This window comes from Onychomys torridus, chromosome 3 (assembly GCF_903995425.1).
Source record: "Onychomys torridus chromosome 3, mOncTor1.1, whole genome shotgun sequence".
In the NCBI taxonomy this organism is placed as follows: Eukaryota; Metazoa; Chordata; class Mammalia; order Rodentia; family Cricetidae; genus Onychomys; species Onychomys torridus.
In genome coordinates this window covers 128,521,429-128,542,930 of record NC_050445.1, presented here as the reverse complement: position 1 = coordinate 128,542,930, position 21,502 = coordinate 128,521,429, and the positions used below count along the sequence as shown (strand labels likewise).

At 38.8% G+C, this 21,502-nt stretch overlaps 1 gene segment (V, D, J or C); it reads right to left on the bottom strand.

Moving 5' to 3' along the window:
- Positions 1-8,646: 8,646 nt before the first annotated feature.
- Positions 8,647-9,335, bottom strand: LOC118580151. The segment is given in 2 exon segments: positions 8,647-9,083; positions 9,287-9,335. Coding segments are annotated over 2 exon segments (486 nt in total).
- Between the last annotated feature and the right edge of the window lie 12,167 nt (positions 9,336-21,502).

The window sequence follows — 21,502 nt, the reverse complement described above, 5'->3', positions numbered from 1 at the left end:
AGGTTGTTCATGTAGATCTCATCCATTTCTCTGTCATTGGGTGATCCTTGGGTCTTTCCTAGGGTCCCGTTTTCTAGGTATCCTCCCTGGAGTTGTGTAGCAGTCTAGTCATCTTTGTTTTACATCTAGTATCCTCCTATGAGTGAGTACATACCTTGTTTTTCCTTCTAAGTCTGGGTTACCTCATTCAGGATGATTTTTTCTAGATCCATCCATTTGCCTACAAACCTCATGATGTCATTGTTTTTCTCTGCTAAGTAGTACTCCATTGTGTATATGTACCATATTTTCTTTATCCATTCTTCAGTTGAAATGCATCTAGGTTGTTTCTAGGTTCTGACTATTACAAACAAAGCTGATATGAACATAGCTGAGCAAATGCCCTTGTGGTATGATTGAGCATCCCTTGGGTATATGCTCAAGAGTGCTATAGCTGGGTCTTGGGGGAGATGGATTCCCAATTTTCTAAGGAAGCGTCATATTGATTTCCAAAGTGGCTGTACAAGCTTGCATTCCCACCAGCAGTGGAGGAGAGTTCCCCTTGATCCACATCCTCTCCAGTATAAGCTGTCTTCTGTGCTTTGGATCTTAGCCATTCTGACAGGTGTAAGGTGGTATCTCAGAGTCATTTTGATTTTCATTTCCTGGATAACTAGGGATGTTAAGCAATTCCTTAAATGTCTTTCAGCCATTAGAACTTCCTCTGTGGAGAATTCTCTGTTTAGTTCTATAGCCCATTTCTTAATTGGACTGTTGGGCATTTTGATGTCTAATTTGTTGACTTCTTTATATATTTTGTATATCAGCCCTCTGTCAGATGTGGGGTTGGTGAAGACCTTTTCCCATTCTGTAGGCAGTTGCTTTGTCTTGTTGACCATGTCCTTTGCTCTACAAAAGCTTCACAGTTTCAACAGGTCCCATTGATTGATTGTTTCTCTCAGTGTCTTTGCTACTGGTGTTATATTTAGAAAGTGGTCTCTGGTGCCAATGGGGTCAAGAGTACTTCCTACTTTCTCTACTATCAGGTTCAGAGTAGCTGGATTTATGTTGAGGTCTTTGATCCACTTGGATTTATGTTTTGGGCACAGTGACAGATATGGATCTATTTGCAGCCTCCTACACATTGACCTCCAGTTATGCCAGCACCATTTGTTGAAGATGCTTTCTTTTTTCCATTGTACACTTTTGGCTTCTTTGTCAAAAATTATATGTTCATAGGTGTACGGGTTAATGTCAGGGTCTTCAATTCGATTCCATTGGTCCACATGTCGGTTTTTATGCCAGTACTAAGCTGTTTTTATTACTATAGCTCTATAGTAGAGCTTGAGGTCGGGGATTGTGGTGCCTCCAGAGGTTGTTTTATTGTACAGGATTCTTTTGGCTATCCTGGGTTTTTTGTTTTTCCATATGAAGTTCAATATTATTCTTTCCAGATCTGTGAAGAATTGTGTTGGTAATTTGATGGGGATTGTGTTGAATCTGTAGATTGCTTTTGTTAAGATTGCCATTTTTACTGTTAATCTGGCCTATCCATGAGCATGGGAGGTCTTTCCATTTTCTGACATCTTCTTTAATTTCATTTTCAGGGACTTAAAGTTCTTGTCATATAGGTCCTTCACATGCTTAGTTAGCATAACCCCAAGGTATTTTATATCATTTGTGGCTATTGTAAAATGTGATGTATCTCTAATTTCCTTCTCAGCCTATTTGTCTACTGTATATAGAAGGGCTACTGATTTTTTTCTGTATTGTTATTTAATAACCATTTTATTAATTTCTGTCCAGATATTTACTTCTTGCCATTGACTAATTCTGGGTTTGAGTTAATTGCTTCCTTGAACCTTAAGGCTCACCTTTAATTGCTTATTTGAGATCTCTCTGAATTTGGTATTCACATTAGTTCTTTTTGGTTTTCAATGTATCCATTCACAGCCATAAAGTTTCATCTCAGCATCACATAGCTGCCTCCCAAAGATGCTGGGATGCTGTGCTGTCATTTTCATTTGATCTAGGAATTGTTTGTTTCTCTCCCTGACTTCTTCAATAAATCAGTGGTAATTCAAGGGGCTATTGTGTGGTCTCCAAATAGATATTTAGTTCCTATACTTTCTCTCTGTGCTGTTTCTAGTTTCATTTAGATTATCTTATTCTTATTAAGACTTACACTGTGGCTTGAAGTGAAGTCTATGATTAGAATGTTGATGGGCTGCTAAGAATGTTGTATAGTATACATGTATACATGCTTGATGAAATATATTTTAGATGTCTCTTGTGTTCATTAATTTCTCATTCAGTTTAATTCTAAAATTTCTGCAGTAATTTTTCAGTTTGAATCTAAAGATGAGAATGGTATGCTGAAATTGCCCTCTGCTACTGTATCAGGATATATCTAACCTTCTATGTCCATTATGTATAAATCTGTCTTGTAAAACTTGAGCCCTAAAGTTTGGTATGTTATGTACTTTTGGTGTCTCATTTCCTTTATTGTTTCTTTACCTGTTTGATCCCACATTGTTTGGATTCTACTGTACCAGATATCGGCAGAGCTGTGCTAGCCTGGTTTGGGCCCCTACTCTCTCAGTAGATTTACTTCTATCATTTGACTGTCAGTATCCATGTGTCATTACCAGTTAGGTATATTTCCTGGAAAAAAACAGATAATTAAGTAGAGTTTTTTAACCTAGTCCAACAACATGTGCATCTTTATTACTGAATTGAGTTCATATTAGGTTATTAGGAAATGTTTATTTAATTTTATAATTCTGTTGTGATTTCTTAGTGGATTAGATTGTTGTTTCCTTTTCCCTACTCCTCAACTACATTGAAATTTTCTTGCTTACACTGTTGGACAAACTTATATCCATTGTCCTGATAACAACTGTTCATCAGTCCCTCTCATGATATTAATATTTTTCCTGTGCTCTCATGATTGAGGCACTCTAGTTTCTATGTGTGTAGTATTTTTATAGCATCTTCTGCAGTACTTCCTTTATGGTCATGAAGTTCTTTAGCTTGTGATTTACTTGAAATCTAATTTCAGCTTAATTTAAAATACAGCTGGGTAGTGGTGGCACATGCCTTTAATCCCAGCACTCAGGAGGCAGAGCCAGGTAGATCTCTGTGAGTTTGAGGCCTTGGTCTACAGAGTGAGATCCATGACAGGCACCAAAATAACACAGAGAAACCCTGTCTTGAAAAGAAAAAAAAAGCAATGTTGCTGGATATAATTAACTTATTTAACAATTACCTGTGGTTGGGACCTGAAATATATTGTTCCATGCTTTTCTGGCCTTTACATTATAAAATGAGAGTTCAGCTGTCACTTTATTGTGTTTGCCTTTGGAATTTTTCTATTATATCTTTTGAGTTTGATTCTTTCCTCTGCATTTTTTACATAATAGATGTGTTCTATAACATGGAAAGGTCCTTCAGTAAGGTCCATTTAGAGAACTAAATGCCTTTTTGTGTTTGTCAATTTTTTTCTCTCTATAGCCTTGGTGGAGTAAAGGTTTTATTTGTATTTATTTGTGATAATTCATACTGCTGCTGTGAAGACCAGCCTCAAGAAGCTCAGTACTTGATGGGGATCCAATGGAGTTGGTGAAGTAGGACCTGAGGGAGTAAGAAAAAAGACACACACAGTCTTGATAATTTCCTTCTGATTTCTTTTGTATTCTGTTAGTCTGTCTTTTTATTTTTCCTCTACAGCTTTTATATCCCAACAAAACCTTTCAGGAAATATAAAAATTACAGTGTGGTTACATTCTGTTTTCAGGTGAATGACTATAATTAATACAGTTTAAAAACCATGATTTTCATTTCCCTTATATGATTAAACAAATTATCCCAAGAAACCACATACATTTCCATCTAAGGAATTTATTATAGATTAATAGAGTATGAGTAATCAAGTTATTTTTCTCAGCCAGTTATTTTATTGGCAGGCTTCATATTACAATTACAAAGAAAAAATCAAATCACTTTATTATTTATCTTGAAAGGTAATCTTATAAGGATTTTAAAAGAATCACAAACCAAAACTTTTATATATTAAAAAGAATCAGTAAGCTCTATTTTAAATCTTCAGGGTGCATACCAACTCATCAATACTTTTTTATATATCAGGAAGTTGAGGGTAGAATGGGCACAAGGAATTAATCCTCATCTTTGATCACCAACCAGTTGTAGCAACAAAAGGTATGTCAGCTAATAATTGGACTGCTTTGTTCTTATTCCCTGACCTTAGTAAGTCCCGCACTTAGCTATGTGCCTTTCTAAAACTTTAGGTTGTCTTCTTGGGCTCTTCACCTCAATTCCAAAAAGCATTTTAGTCTAACACTAAGTTATTCTCAAAGCTTTGTTTCAGCTATGATGCACTCTGAAATCTGTGAACACATATCCCAACATTAAGATCAAAAAAATTTAAGTTAGCTGGGCTACTGGCACTCAATTGTTTTATTATCTTTTTTTCAGTAAGAAATTTTTTTATTCATTTTACATATCAACCGTAGATTCCCCCTCTCTTCCCTCCTCCTACCTCCCCAGGCTCCCTCAAACCCACCCCTTTTTCTGCCTCCAAAAGGGTAAGGCCTCCCATGTGGAGTCAGCAGAGGCTGGTATATTCACTAGAGGCAGATCCAAGCCCCTCCACCTGCCTCAAGGCTGTGAGAGCTGTCACACCATAGGCAGTGGGCTCCAAAAAGCCAGGTCATACACCAGGGATGGATCCTGATTCTACTGCCAGGGCCCCCCTTAAGTAGATCAAGCTACTGAACTGTCTCGCTTATGCAAGAGGGCCTAGTCCAGTCCTATAGAGGCTCCACAGCTGTTGGTCTAAAGTTCATGAGTTCCTACTAGCTTGGTTTGCGTTGTCTCTATAGGTTTCCCCATCATAATCTCAATGCTCCTTGCTCACAGAATCCCTTTTCCCTCTCTTCAACTGAACTCCTGAGTGCCTGAGCTTGCCATAGTCTATAAGGCTCCTCAGTAGAAACTCATGTGTTCTAGTTCTGTGACACTTCCTTGTTTTGTTTTTTATCCTCTGCAGCCTCTGCTTTATCAGAGACAGGAACCACAATTTATCCTACCTTTACCTGTATTAATTTCCTCCCACTAAACTAGCCTCTTTTATAATCCATAACTATATTTGTTAAAGACCACAATCATCAAAATCCTATTTAAACTCACACTACCTTACAAAATCAGTGCTTCAGTTAAACAGTTCAGTTTAGGAGGAAATCATCTTCATAATAATCCACAGGTAAAAATGCCCATTCAAATGGGAAATTTTCAAGAGATGATCATACTGCATTCATGGCAATGAGGACCTCGCCATGCCCATTCACACCATGCCATATACCAGAGAAAAATGGCAGTGGCAAACATGCGAAGACACAGCAGGAGCAAGAAACACTCTAGGGCCTAGGATCTTGGGGCCTTGCCTACCGAGATTCATCCATCAGGGGTTTGTTTCCTGGTGGGCCTATCCCCTGAATTAATTGCCATCTGTTGCTCCTTTCACATGTCCACTAGAAAATTTGTCATTTTATGAATATGTTTTTGAAATCTTCATCCATCATTTTACCTATTTCAGTATATTAGAGTTGAATCCTTGAGGGAATTATGATCCTATATGGGCATCATTTTTAACTCGATTTTTCATTGTCTTGTGTTTATGTGTTATGATTCATATGTTAGTTTAAGTACCTCTTTTGATTTTTGTGAGGCTTAAGTGTTCATTGCATCAGAATCACTCAGAGACCCACTCACTTCTAAGGTATTTGGAGATGGAGATATCCAGTAATTTTATGTAGTCTGTAACACACTTGTTCCCTGCCATATTTCCAAGATAAGTGTTCAATATGTTTCCTAATGAGAATATGGACATGATTAGTTAGCATATTCTTTACACAGGAACACAAAATATTCTACTTTAAAAACATTAGGCTTTATTAATTGATCTGAAATATAAAGACTGGAAGGCAGCATCTGCTGACACAAAATTATATCCCACATTAGTGTGAAGGGATAGTTCTCAGTTTCCACAGTTGGAAATCAGATATAGAGACTTTAGAGAGAGAAGTAGCTCCAGAGAGAGGGGCAACAAATACCACAATTTATCTCCTTTGTGGATCCTAAAAGTATGGATTCTAAGTATCTAAAAATCATGTGTGTATGTGGGTATTTCTGTATGAGTACATGTGTGTATGTGTGTATATATGTGTATGTCTTTGTTAGGTTTTCTGTTGCTGGGAAGAGATATCATGGCCAAGGCTACTCTTATAAAGAAACATTAAATTGTGGTGGTTTGCTTACAATTTCAGAGGTTCAGTTCATTATCATCATGATGGGAAGCGTGGCCATGACATGGTTCTGGAGAGGTAGCTGAGAGTCCTAGATCTTGCAGGAAACAGGAAGTCAACTGAGACACTGGGTGGTATCCTGAGCACTGGAAACCTCAAAACTGGCTCCCACCTGACACACTTTCTCCAACAAGACCATTCCCACTCTAATAAAACCACACCTCCTACTAGTACCACTCCCTATGAGATTATGGGAGCCAATTACATTCAAACTACCACAGTGTATATGTGTGTATGTACGTGCATATGTTTATAATATGTGTGTGTGTGGAGGGGGTGTGTGTGTAGGAGAAAGAGAAATAAAAGTGGAAGAGGGACTCCAGGAAGAAAATATATGTATGTATGTGTATGTTTCTGTATGAGTGTATGTTTGTGTATCTATGTATGTCTATATATGTAGATAGATAGATAGATAGATAGATAGATAGATAGATAGATAGATAGATATAGATATGTGTAGATGTGTGTGGTGTGTATGTGTGTATGTATGTATGTACTTATGTATGGGTGCATGTGTGTTTCCATGTGTATGTGTGTGTGTGTGTGTGTGTGAGTGTCTGAGTGTTTGTATATGAGACAGAAAACATTAATAAAGGGTTTTAAGTCCAGTAAGGTGATTCAGAGGGAAAAGGTACTTGCCACCAATCCTGATGTCAAACTGGAGTTTGTTCTCCAGAAACCAAATAACAAAAAGAAAGGATCAAGTCCAAGTTATTCTCTGACCTCCACAAACGTGTCATGTCACCTGTGTATCTACAAACATGTACACATATACACATAAATGAATGGTCACATACATGCACACAAAAGTAATAATTAACTAAAATGAAAGTAATTTAAGGAAAGGAAAAAAAAAACAGAAGAAATGGACACCATTAAGGAAGTAAAAAACCTCTCCAGAGTCTAGAAAAAGGAAAAAACACTCTTTCCTAGAGTCTCTGAAAAGAAATACAGTTTGTCATCATCATCACTTCAGACCAAAGAATCTTGTGTTGGACACCAGAACTATAAAACTATAAAAAGATAAATCGCTTGTATTCATGCAAAAGAATTTGTTGGCCCATTTCTTAATTGGACTGTTGGGCATTTTGTTGTCTAATTTCTGGAGTTCTTTATATATTCTGGATATCAGCCCTCTGTCAGATATGGGGTTGGTGAAGACCTTTTCCCATTCTGTAGGCTGTCGCTATGTCTTGTTGACCATGTCCTTTGCTCTACAAAAGCTTCTCAGTTTCAACAGGTCCCATTGATTGATTGTTTCTCTCAGTGTCTGTGCTACTGGTGTTATATATAGGAAGTGATCTCCTATGCCAATGTGTTCAAGAATACTTCCTACTTTCTCTTCTATAAGGTTCAGAGTAACTGGATTTATGTTGAGGTCTTTGATCCACGTGGACTTAAGTTTTGTGCACAGTGACAGACATGATAAATGAAGACCACATGAGAATAGGAAGAAGCAAAGTGCTAGAGAGGTCCCCAGAAATCCACAATGATACCTCCACTGTAGACTACTGGCAATGTTTGAGAGAAAGCCTGAACTGACCTAGTCTCGTGATTGGATGGCCAAACACCATAACTGTAGTGCTGGAACTCTCATCCAATAACTGATGGAATTGGATGCAGAGATCCTCGGCCAGGCCCCAGGTGGAGCTCCAAGAGTCCAAATTGTCAAGATAGAGGAGGGATTATAAGAGTGTGAATTGTGGAGATCAAGACTGGAAAAAGCACAGGGACAAATAGCCAAACTAATGGAAACATGTGAATTATGAACCAAAAGCTGTGGAGACCCCAGTTGGATCAGGCCCTCTGGATAAGTGAGACAACTGAATAGTTTGAACTGTTTGGGAGGCACTCAGGCAGTGGGACCCAGACCTATCCTCAGTGCATGAGCTGGCTGTTGGGAACCTGGGGCATATGCAGGACACTTTGCTCAGCCTGGAAGGAGGGGACTAGACCTGGCTGTACTGAATCTACCAGGTTGAGCTGAATCCCCAGAGAAGTCTTTGCCCTGGAGGAGATGGGAATGGAGGGGAGGGGACGGACGGGGGGGGGGAGGGGAGGCGGGATGGGGGAGTACAGGGGAACCCATGGTCTATATGTAAAATTAAAACACAAATATCCGTATGAAAAAAATTTTAAAAAACAAAGAATGTTTTGGCTACAGAAAAAAAAAAAGGCAGATGATATACAGTTCTTTCCTGCATTTGCTTACAAAGTTTTTCATACCAAATATATGAGACATTGAACTCATTATTATTTCTGGGCTCTGCAAATTTTTTCATGATTATTTCAGACACACTGGCTCTCGGGCAGAAGGGGGAAGTGTGCAGGTCCAGGGCTGTGTGTGGTGCAGGCAGCTGGTGAGACTCTCAGAGAAGGTTTTTGTTGGAGGCTGAAGCACTGTGGGAGGAATACTATAATGCTGCTGACAGTAGTAATCCGCCAGGTCTTCAGCCTGGACACTGCTGATGGTGAGAGTGAAGTCTGTCCCAGACCCACTGCCTGTGAAGCGGTCAGGGACCCCAGTGTGCCGAGTGGATGCATCGTAGATCAGCAGTTTAGGAGATTGCCCTGGTTTCTGCTGGTGCCAGGCCAAGTAGCTCTTCTGGTTGGTACTTGAATAAAGACTCTCACTGGACCTGCAGCTAATGGTGACCTTCTCTCCTGTTGACACAGCCAGGGAGGATGGAGATTGGGTCATCATGATATCTGCACAGCCACCTACAATCAGGAAGAATTATGAAGAAACATAATACACAAATATGGAATATATTAACAGATCAAATTTGTCATTTAATAACTGTGTAATGTCATATTGTCAGAATATTATTGAGTAAGAAATATTGCAACCCAACATTCACTGTAAATTTCTGATATACAGAGAAATGACTCTGAAAATATTATAACACTTTTGAATTTCTCACCAGACACCCAGAGCAGCAGGGACATGAGGACCTGGATCTGTGACTCCATCGTGCTCCCTCTGCTGTCAGATGCAGCTCTGTTCTCACCACAAAGGCCTGGTTTATAAATTCTGAGCAGCTGGGCTAGGCTGCTTGGTCCCATGCAAAGCAGTCAGCAAATACAAAAGCAAAGGCCTGGGCAGTTGAATGAGAGTGACTGGTGTTAGTCCACAGGCAAAAATATCGTCATAGAGAACATGAGCAATCACTGAAATGTATTGGCTTACAGCTCTCCAACAGAAATCTACTAGGTGTTCTAAAAGCATTTTTGGTTAAAATTCAAGACATACTTAAATCAAGTGACTTTTGCAGAAACATTAGGAGAGCTATCTCAGACTGACAGTCCTGGGTAAATGGTATGTTCAAAAAAATCACAACAGCAAAAGAAACAGAGTAAGAAAACATGCAATGAAAGAAAGGATGGTTTGGAGGGAGGAAAAGAGAAAAGGCAAAAAATGAGAGAACTGAGGCTATATTTGCTCATTCTCTCCCATCTACAAAGCCACTCTTATACTGAAGACAATGAAAAGTACCTCAGATATTTGGGCTCCTCCAGATAAACATGGAACAGAGAAGCCCATATTCCATATTTGCTCTGTAGAAATCCTGGGGGACATTAATTTAAGACTGGTATCAGAGGTACTTTAATCTCAAAGCAAATCTAATCCCAGCAGAAGCTACCAAATATTAGCCCCACAACGTCAGGAAATGGAAAGAGGGCTCTAAATTGGGGGAATTGAAAGGAAATAAAACAAACTAGATTTCTTCACAAAGTCTTTGGTTTTTATCCCAGAAATACATACTCTAGTATAATCTAGAAATTCTAGTGTAATCTAAAAATTAGCAGTATTGAAACTGGGTTAATTAATTAAGATGGTCTTTCTGACATCATGATAAGGTTAAAGTCTCTCCAGAAGGGACACAGCTATCCTAAATCAAATAATAATTTACTGAGACCAATAAATCACAGAATCAAAGATTGTTGCCAACCAAAGAAAAAAAATGTTTGATTATGAATGAAAACCAATAATAATAACAAATCACAGAATCTGCCTGGACTTCAAGTTAGTGGACTCTGAAAGTATATATAAGAAGTAAATTATAAACTCAGTATTATGTGTAAAGTACAAAATAACAAAAAATAAATTAATAAAATATCATGGCAAGAAGTTGAGATTCAGCTAGGTGGTGGTGATGCATGCCTTTAATCCCAATATTTGGGAGGCAGAGGCAGGTGGATCCCTGTGAGTTCCAGGCCAGCCTGGGCTACAGAGTGAGTTCTTAGAAAGGCACCAAAGCTCCACAGAGAAACCCTGTCTCAGAAAAAAATAAAGAGGAAGAAGTTGAGATTCACATCTTTAATCCCAGAACTTGGGAGACAGAAACAGGAGGTTTATATGTTTGAGGTCATCCTGGGATACATAGCAAGTTCTAGGCCATTCTAATCTATGCATGGAGACAATCACTCAAAAATTTATCATTAATCAACAAGTTGCAAGGCAGATGATGTCATTTTCTATCCAAACAAATTATTTATCTGAGTTTAAAGTTTTATCATGAAGGCAAGAATATTACTAAAAATTAAATATATGTATAGTTGGATGTTTCCTGTCCTGACCACCTGCTGCCAAATACCTGGCAACTCCTTCCTAAATTACCACACAGAGACTTATATTAATTGTAAATGATAGCTGACAGCTCAGGCTTGTTACTAAGTCTTACACTTAAATTAACCCATAATTCTTATCTGTATTTATTCATATGGCTTGGTACCTTTTCTCAGTATGGCCTTCTCACCTTCTTCTCTGCATTTGCCAGTGACTCTCTGACTCTGCCTTTCCTTTTCCCAGAATTTTCCTAGTCTGGCTCTCCCACTCAATCTCTTCCTGAACATCTATCAGCTAATCATCTTTTTATTAGCAAATGAGAGTAATATATATTCACAGCATACAGAATGATTATTCCAGAGTAAAATATACATTTAATCACTATGCATTTTCCCTTTATTTTGCATTAAATATATAGTTACATATCAATTTCCCAGGTATAGAATATTAAATAATTTCTGATAAGCACATTCACATCTCATCTATGAATTGCTAACAAACCATCATAAGAGAGATACAAACAGTATGTGGATTAAAGAAGTTTTCACTCTCAAGGTCAAGAATATGACAGATAGGCAGCTCTGCTCCAGTCAGTGTCTAACATGCTGTCATGTGCTCTCGATCTTTGTTGAACGTTGCACTATGCTTTGTGACAGCTGCAGTGAGCTCAGATTGAACTTCATGTCATTTACTGCTGTTCATTCAGATTGGACACATGGAGACTTTGGTCTTACAGTTAAGCATGTACTTCTCACAGTATGTACGATGAGAGCATAGTGATTAAAATTATAAAAAAAATCCTCTGTTAATATAAAAGTCCCTACAGTCCTTAGTTGTTTATCAAGTTTCCCCTGTATGTCCTGGTGAATCATATTCAGTGAGCTGTAATTAAAAATGGATTATAAACATGCTGATTGGAAACATTAGTTTGCTTCCAGCTTTGAAATCAAGAAGTGTGAAGCTGATGACTTTGAGCTCCTGAGACAGCACTATTTTCCATGGGCATCATTTGGAATGAGGCCCAGGGAATGTTAGTCTGAGATTCATATTAACTTGACACAGTACAAAACCAAAATGACTTTTCTGTTTTAGCATATAAAATCTTCTTTTATTCTTTGGATGAGTGTCTGTGGCTACACAATATCCATGACAAGAAATGGTAGACATAGGAAGGTTTTTAATAACTCAGATAAAACATTAACATACTATTCTTTGTTAAAGTCAGCAGCATGTTACCTGAAGATGTAGGAGTCCATTATATCATTCAAAATATGTGAGGTCCTTATACAGAGTGACAGCAGCCATGAACAGAATATGCCCTGCTTAAGGTACCTAGAATCTATATGTGCTGCTTCTCTCAAGAGGGCCTGTGCAGATTCTCTAAGTCTCTGTGAGAGGATGAGGTTGGAGGACTTGAAGCAGCCAATCATAGCTGAGAACTCTTTGACATTTGTTCCAAGATGCACTTAAGATAAACCCATTAATGATCCATCAGCTTTAATAGCCATGGATGGCATACTGGTAAAGAAATGGACATAATACCAGAGTCTTCTTTTTGATTTATTTACTTATTTTTATTTCTACAGGTGTTTTGGCTGCATGCATGTCTATGCACCATGTGTGTGCTTGGTACCTTCAGAGGCTAGTTGAGGGAGTGGGATCCCTAGAATTGGAGTTATGTCTCTTTATGAGCCACTACATGCATTCTGGGAATTGAACCCAGATCCTTGCTTGGCAAGAGCAGCTAAAGCTCTTAACCAATGAGAATTCTCTTCAGCCCTATAAATGCTTTCTGAGTAAATATGCATGATGGAGAATAATGAAGATCATGGAAAAATAAGGAACTGTGTATCACTGAAGGCTCTCACTCAGAAAGAGGAGGGCAATGGAAAGAGGAAGATAGTTAAATGACTTCTAAAGGCTCCTTGTGCCTTGCAAAGTCTATTCTTTGAAACTGAAAAGGACATTGCTTACATGAGAATATGACTTCATTTGAAATGAGAAAATTGAGAAAATAATGGGAACAACTCAGTATTTGTGTTTAATATTGTTCTTCACTCCACTTAGTTCAGGGATCTGTGGGGATATCATGAAGTCTGATTTTGCCCTCCATCATGCCTGGAGAACAGGACTCCATTTCAGGAAGAACCAAATCAGTGAAGACATCATTTCCAGGTCATGGGAATGATGTCTTTGTTGCTGTGACAAAACACCTGGCAAAAGCCAGTTGAAGAGCTTTCGTCCCTTACTTGGGAACATAGATGTTTGGGAACACAGGTCAAGCATACAACTATTATAGAGTGGAAGACAAAGTGGAAGGAGCTTGAAACAGCTGCTCACATCACATCTGCAAATGAGAATCAGAGAATGAGCAATGCTAGAGCTTGGCTCACTTTCTCCATTTTCTGTAGGTCAAGATCCTTATGTAGAGCATGGTCTTACCCACAGTTGAAAAGGTTTACCTACATTGATTCAACTAATGAAGATGATCCCTCACAGACATCCGCAGAGATTAATCTTAATCTATCCATCTCACAAGTTTGATCAGAGCCTTATCTCCTAGGTGATTCTAGATTCTATAATGTTAATGATTGATACCATACGTTGTGGTCCTAAAGCCAATGCATTTTCAGTGAGGGAGTAGTATGGCATGAATGTCTTCCACTATGTTTTTTTCAATTTTTTTTAAATTTTATAATTTAATTTAATTTTACATATTGGCCACGGATTCCCCTGTCCTCCCTCCTCCTGCCCTCCTCCCCCCCCCCCTGCCTTCCCCCCAGCCCACCTCCCATTCCCATCTCCTCAAGGGCAAGGATTCAGCTTTACCTGGTAGATTCAGTCCAGGCAGGTCCAGTTCCCTTCTCCCAGGCTGAGCAAAGTGTCCCTGCATAAGCCCCAGGTTCCAAACAGCCAGCTAAGGACAGGTCCCAGTCCCACTGCCTGGGGGCCTCCCAAAAAGTTCAAGCTAATCAACTGTCTCATTTATGTAGAGGGCCTGATCCAGTTGGGGGTTCCTCAACTATTGGTTCATAGTTCATGTGTTTCCATTAGTTTGGCTATTTGTCCCTGTGCTTTTTCCAACCTTGGTCTCAACAGTTCACTCTCATACAATCCCTCTTAGAGATCCACCTGGGGCCTGGCCATGGATCTCTGCATCTGCTTCCATCAGTCATTGGATGAGATTTCTAGCATGACATTTAGGGTGTTTGGCCATCTGATCACCAGGCTTTCTCTCAACCATTGCCAGTAGTCTATTGTGGAGGTATCTTTGTGGATTTCTGGGGACCTCTCTAGCACTTTGCTTCTTCCTATTCCCATGAGTTCTTCATTTATCATGGTCTCTTATTCCTTGATCTCCCTCTCTGTTTTTGATCGAGCTAGGATCTCCTGCACTCCTAAGCTCTCTTTCCCTCGAAACTTATCCTGCATTATCCCCAATCACATCCAGGATGCTCATGTAGATCTCATCCATTTCTCTGTCATTTGGTGACCCATGTGTCTTTCTTCGGGTCCTCTTTTCTAGGTAGCCTCCCTGGAGTTGCAAGCTGCAGTCTAGTCATCTTTGTTTTACATCTAGTATCCTCCTATGAGTGAGTACATACCATGTTTGTCCTTCTGAGTCTGAGTTACCTCACTCATGATGATTTTTCTAGATCCATCCATTTGCCTGCAAACCTCATGATGTCATTGTTTTTCTCTGCTAAGTCGTACTCCATTGTGTATATATACCACATTTTATTTATCCATTCTTCAGTTGAAGAGCATCTAGGTTGTTTCCAGGTTCTGGCTATTACAAACAAAGCTGCTATGAACATAGATAACAGGCTGAGAAGGAAATCAGAGATTCATCACCCTTTACAATAGCCACAAATGATACTAAATGCCTTGGGGTAACTCTAACTAAGCAAGTGAAGGACCTATATGACAAGAACTTTAAGTCCCTGAAAAAAGAAATTGAAGAAGATGTCAGAAAATGGAAAGGTCTCCCATGCTCATGGATAGGCATGGTTAACATAGTAAAAATGGCAATCTTACCAAAAGCAATCTACATATTCAATGCAATCCCCATCAAAATACCAACACAATTCTTCACAGACCTGGAAAGAATAATACTGAACTTCATACGGAAAAACAAAAAACCCAGGATAGCCAAAAGAATCCTGTACAATAAAACAACCTCTGGAGGCATCACGATCCCTGACCTCAAGCTCTAATATAGAGCTATAGTAATAAAAACAGTTTGGTACTGGCATAAAACCAACATGTGGACCAATGGAATCGAATTGAAGACCCAGACATTAATCCACACACATATGAACATATAATTTTTGACAAAGAAGCTAAAACTGTACAATGGAAAAAAGAAAGCATCTTCAACAAATGGTGCTGGCATAACTGGATGTCAATGTGTTTTTTTTTTCAAATTTGGAAAAAAATTACATATATACTTATACAAATTTATGAGGGTACACTGTGTTTGATGTTCAAAGAAAAGTATGCAAGAATATGTGTGTGTGAACAAATAACTAGCATATCTACTGCCTGAATCATTTAACATTTTCTTGTAGTACATGAATTAAAACCACTTAGCAATACTGAAATATATATCATTAGTAACTACAGTCACTGTACCAATAGACCACAAAGGTTCAGTCCTTCTGATTGTAACTTTCTATTCTTTTATTTAGGTTCCTTTTCTTTTCAGTAACTATCATCACCAAATATATCTTAGATCCCAACACACATTGTCTCTCAATCCAGCAGAACATAGATGACCTTCTAAAAAAATCTGCCCTAATCATATATCTTACAATGTATTGAGAGAAATGGCCATGCAACAGAGACCTTGAAGTTATGAGGGAATAAAGACTGAGCCACAAACAAAACTAGCTAGTAAGGTTTTTAAAATGCACTAGAGAGAATCAAAACCCATGTTGCAGATACATAAATTTCACATTCAGTGCTTTATTGTAGAAGAATGCTATGCAAAGGTGATTTTTCCTTCTGCTTCTCTCTCTCTCTCTCTCTCTCTCTCTCTCTCTCTCTCTCTCTCTCACACACACACACACACACACACACACACACACACACACATACACACATTTTTCCCAAATCAGCCCATAAATATACCCTAGCAACAAACCTAGCTTTGGTTAGTGGCTGAACTCATATTCACTCCTATACTTGTTCACACCCAGAAACTTCAGGGTTTCCTCTCCTGCCCTGCTACCCAGAAATGATTCTCTCCTTTTCTGATTTGCTATAACAGCCTGTGTCTGTAATCTTGGGAGTGGCTTTTTGTTTGTGATCTCTTTCACCTATTGGTCTAAACAAAGTTGATGAGTTAACAGTTTGTTCAATCTCTTCCTTTTTGTCAATATGGGCAGGCCTCTTCTAGGTATTTCACATGTGTAACTAGCAGCTTCAAGGCTCTACTTCATTAACTTTTCTTCATCAGATGTAATACCTTGCTGTTTTCTCTCCACTGGATTTGGAATGTATTTGTCTGTGGCTGTGTGTGTGATCTGTGAGTGTGATAATGTGATTATTTATTTAAGCATAATTGTTCCCATGGAGCTGGTCCCTAAGAGTGAGGATGAACCACAGTGTTCGATTTTCATGAGGCACTCAACCTCTTCAAATACATATACATTTGTCCTTGATTGTTAGTTTTAAATTTAATCTCCACCAGAAAATAGAGATGTTTTTCATTTTGAAATGTGAATGCACTACTATGTGCCCTTTGTTATTCACAGAATATATGAGGGACATCTTTCTCCAGAACTAAAGACATGACTGTAGGTTGATACACATTCTCTTTGGTAAAAGTAACCCCAATTTGCTTCTTGAATTCATCAGGATTTTCTTCCTATAGTGAATGGCTCTTATTCATCTGCCAGCCTGCCTATAGGAGCCTTTCTTCCTACCACACCCCCACTCCCTGTGAACTATAATTCTTGGTTCAGACAAAGAACTCCCTTAGCTTTTTTCTGCCTACCCTTTCATCCTTCTCTTCTAGCTCATCCTCATTCTTTTGTGTCACAATTTGACCCACAGAAGAACTGTATCCTGGATACCACAGCCTCTTTTCTAGTCTGGGAAGCAGAGTGGGCATCAGTAACCAAATAACAAACACTCACCCAACAAAGACAAGAACAAGAGACACCTCAGACATTATTCTCCATATGTCTAGATTCCAGAGCAAAAAATAAACGCATGAACAGCCATGAAAGTATGACTCCTCCAGAAGCTAGAAATCCTGTTGACATAGACAGTGGGAAAGACCATTTAGCTGAAGCAGAGAAAAGAACTTGAAAAGGGAGATTATGAATATGTTCAAAGGTCTGAAGAGAATATGAATAAATACCTAGTGAAGACTATGAGAACACAAACACACAGTTGAAGGAAATTATGAAAACAATTCAAGACATGAAAGTAGAAAGAGATTGACTAAAGAAAATGCAAACTCCCAAACAGTTCAAGCTATTCAATTGTCTCACTTATCCAGAGAACCTGATCCAGCTGGGGGCTCCACAGCCTTTGGTTCATAATTCATGTGCTTCCATTCGTTTGGCTATTTGTCCCTGTGCTTTTGCAGTCTTGGTCTCAACAATTCATGCTCTTACAGTCCCTCCTCTTTCTCGGCCACCAGGTTTAAATGAATCCCCAGGGGAGTCTTGGCCCTGGAGGAGATGGGAATAGAGGGGAGGGGATGAGGGGAAGGTGGGGTGAGGGCAGGAGGGGGGAGGACAGGGGAACCCATGGCTGATGTGTAAAATTAAAACACAAATATAATAATAATATAAAAAAGAAAATGCAAACTGAAATAAAATTGGAAGTGAAAATTTTAGAAGGAACAAAAACCTCAGAGATAATCCTTTCCAATAGATTACAAGACATGGAAGAGGGAATTTCAAGTCTTGAAGACCAAGTACATGAAGTGGCTACCTCAGTCAAAGAAATTGTTCCTTCTAAAAAAAAATACAGGCATAAAGCATCCAGGAAATCTTGGACATTATAAGAAGACCAACCCTGTAAATAAGAGTAAAAAGGAAGGAGAAGAAAGCCAGGACAATGGATTAGAAAATATTTTCAACAAAATCACAAAAGAAAATTCTCCTAATATAGACTAGGAAATTCCTGTCAAGGTACAAGAAGCACACAGAATACCACGTAGGACCAGAACAGAAGTTCCTAACAATAGGTAATAATCAAAATGCTAAATGTACAGAATTAAAAAGTATTAAAAGCTGCAAGGGGATAAAACCGAGTTACATAAAGAAGCAGGGCCATTAAAATAGCATCTGACTTTGCAGTGGAGACTCTAAAAAGAAGATGGGTCTAAATGGATGTTCTATAATGTCTGAGAGACCACAGATGACATCCTAGTCTACTATACTGGGCTAAACTATCAATCGCAATAGACAAAGAAAGGAAAACATACCATGATGGCATGAACCTGCAGGAATAAGAATCACAAAGTGTCAAGTGGGAGGATCGGGTATTGAGTAATTAAGAAGACAGAAGCAAAATCTGGGACCAGGAGGTTTTGCATAAACTGGCAATTTAGGCCAAGCACATTTATGAAGCATAAGTCTAATTAATCCTTATCAATAAAAAATCAGGAGTCAGATATAGGGATAAAAACCTGAAAAATTAGAAAAGCACAGGAACAGTCAATGTTGCTTCCAACCTTTATTGTTCCTCCATCTAAAAAGGCTGAGATTCTCTTTCAGCTCCTTCTTACTACTTTCATTTCTATATTCCTCCCCTTTCTCTTTTTAGAACAAGATCCCTGAATCTAATCTCCTTTATTCAGCTTCTGTTCTCACCATTACCAATAATAACTTATAACCAACTCCCCTAAATGATGACAAATATCCATAATCCACTGAACAACCAAAAACTGCCCACCATGCCTCTTGGGAATGTGGACATTGTGTTCTTAAAATTACTTCTCGTTGTCCGGGGCAACAGCATCTTTAGGGGACCCTGAAAAGAAATTGGGATAATTGTCAAGTCCTGGGAGAAGTAGCTGTACCATTTGTTGTCCAGTCGTCTCTTTGTAATAGTAAAATGCAGGGCTTATCTCAAGTCCTGGCTAGACTCGTCTGTGAGGCTAAACCATCTCAGCTAGGTGCCTTGAAATTGTCCTGAGCAGTTTGTAGTCCACAGCCAATCTTTCGGTGGTATTTGTCAGCTTAGCGATGTTATCACAATCCAGGTAGAATGGTCGTTGTGGGGCCCCATCCTCCTTTTGGAGACTTTAAAGGTCACTGTTAGGCATGGTCATGGTTCACCACAGAAAACTTAAACATTTAAAATGTCATATGCAGGAGATTTTGAAGAGGCTAAAGGCCATAATTTGTTATGTACACCCAGAGTACAAAATCTTAATTCCTAGTTACCTGAGAGAGATTCAAACCTGAAATTTTGTACAGGAAGCTAGATGAAACCCTTTTCTGGAATTAGTAAATACTCTCTATGAGCATTAATATCATAACAAAAAGTTTAAATATATATTTTTATATACTTTGAGATAATAGCTATACCTTAAGAAAATGTTAAAAAGTCAAAATAAAACCAAAGGATTATAAGATTGGTGGCAATAGACTAGTCCCTTAATTTTGATTTTTCTTCTGTCCCATACCAGGTGGATCTTCTGACATGCGACAGAGATTGTGGATTTTCCTTCAACAAGCATGCTTGGGTTTAGAGAAGGACAGAATAGGAGAAACGAACATTTGGGAAGACATATGGAATTTTGTCCTGTTGGAACTGTGATATACCAATAGGCCAATTTTTCTTAGGACATTTTCTCTGGATGATTTGTCCTTTTTCTTCAGATGTCTCATTTGTCCAGTGGTTTTTAGATTCCTTAGTTGGAGGCCTGCTCTTTTCTCAAGGGAAATGGAAGAGCAACAAATCATGGGAAAGGAGAGGTGAGGGCATTGACCAGGAGGTTCAGAGGGAGGGGAAATGGGATGTATTGCACGAGAGAAGAATAAATAAAAAGAAAAAAGGGAGAAAACCTTGCTGACAGTAATATGTGGCAGTATCTTCAGGTTTTAGGCTGCAGATGAATGAAATTGGTCCCATATCTGATTCTGAACCTTGATGGGACCCTACCTACAAAGGAAATTGTGAAATAGATCAGGAGCTTAGGAGCTGTCCCTGATTTCTACCAGTACAAAGCGACAAAGCTTACAATGTCCACAATAGCCCAGCAAGTAATAGCTACTGTCTCTACCAGATATCAGGACAGGGAAGGAAGAGTCTGTGTCATTTGGGTATCACATCTGGCACCTGCAATTAAATACACAAAACATACCCACCAAGTAAGCATGTGGCAAGGCTAATTACCTGACTAATCAGTCAGTACTTATTACATTAGGCCAAGCAAATGACCATTTTTGAGAAGAAGCTGAGTAGGGACCCATGTCCATGCCATGACCTGGTCGAACTGGCTACAGCATAAACTGTTAAAGTCCTATGAAGAAGTCCTCAGGGCAGTGGACTGTACTCTGAGCATATCAAATAACCAGGGGCTGTGCACAGCTGCAGGGATTGTTCAGTTCAGTTACTCAGCAAGGGGTCAGGGTCCCCAGGTGTCTCAGGCCAGGCCTGGGATGAGCATATTTTTATACAAAGAATGTGTCTTCCTCTGGGGATCAAAAGAAAACAAGTCTTGTGTCATGAGAGTAGCAAGATATTTTGAATCTTCTGAGTTTCATCAGCCTGGCACAGTTCTATCTAGGGCAGAAGTCATTTATTATGACACAATCTTAGAGGTACAGGAAGGCTTACAGTATCATTTCCTTGATACCCATCAGTATCATGGATGGCTCATTTTCTTTCCTTTAAAGGTAAAGCGTGAGAGTGGATCAGTAGAAGCTCAGAGTTTTTTACTAAGGAATAGGATGAGTAGTGTTTATATACATAAAAGTCCTCTGGTTGGGGTTGCCCTGTGACTGGGTGAGGTAGTCATGCATGCAATATTGTTAGAACTTGATGATGGTCACAGAAAGAATATTACAGTAATACAACTTTATAGGTATATGTCAGAAAGATGTTTGCATGTGAGGTGTAGGAACTGATAACAAATAGACATTGGTTCTAAGCTAGAAGACTGAACAAATACACACCTTAACAAATGAAAATGAAAGTCATCATAGATATTGAAAAGAAAAGATATTTTAAATAATAATTTTTAATTTTTTATAACTTTATCATGCGTTGTGTATTTATATGGTTTCCCCGTCCTGTTTCCCCTCCAACTCCTCAAATGTGCCACCAACTCCCTTCAATTCATGAACTCTTCTGTAATTTTCATTAGTTTACACACACACACACACACACACACACACACACACACACACACACACACCCTACCGAGTACTTTAGTGTTGTTCCTATTTAGATTTTTTTCGGTCTGAGCACTGGGCACTGGATGACATATCAGAAATTCATCCTGGGAGAAAACTGATTACCCCTTTCTCAATAGTCATTGATTGGTTATAGTTCTTTAACTAGGGGTGGTACCTTATAAAAAAATTTCCCCCATTCA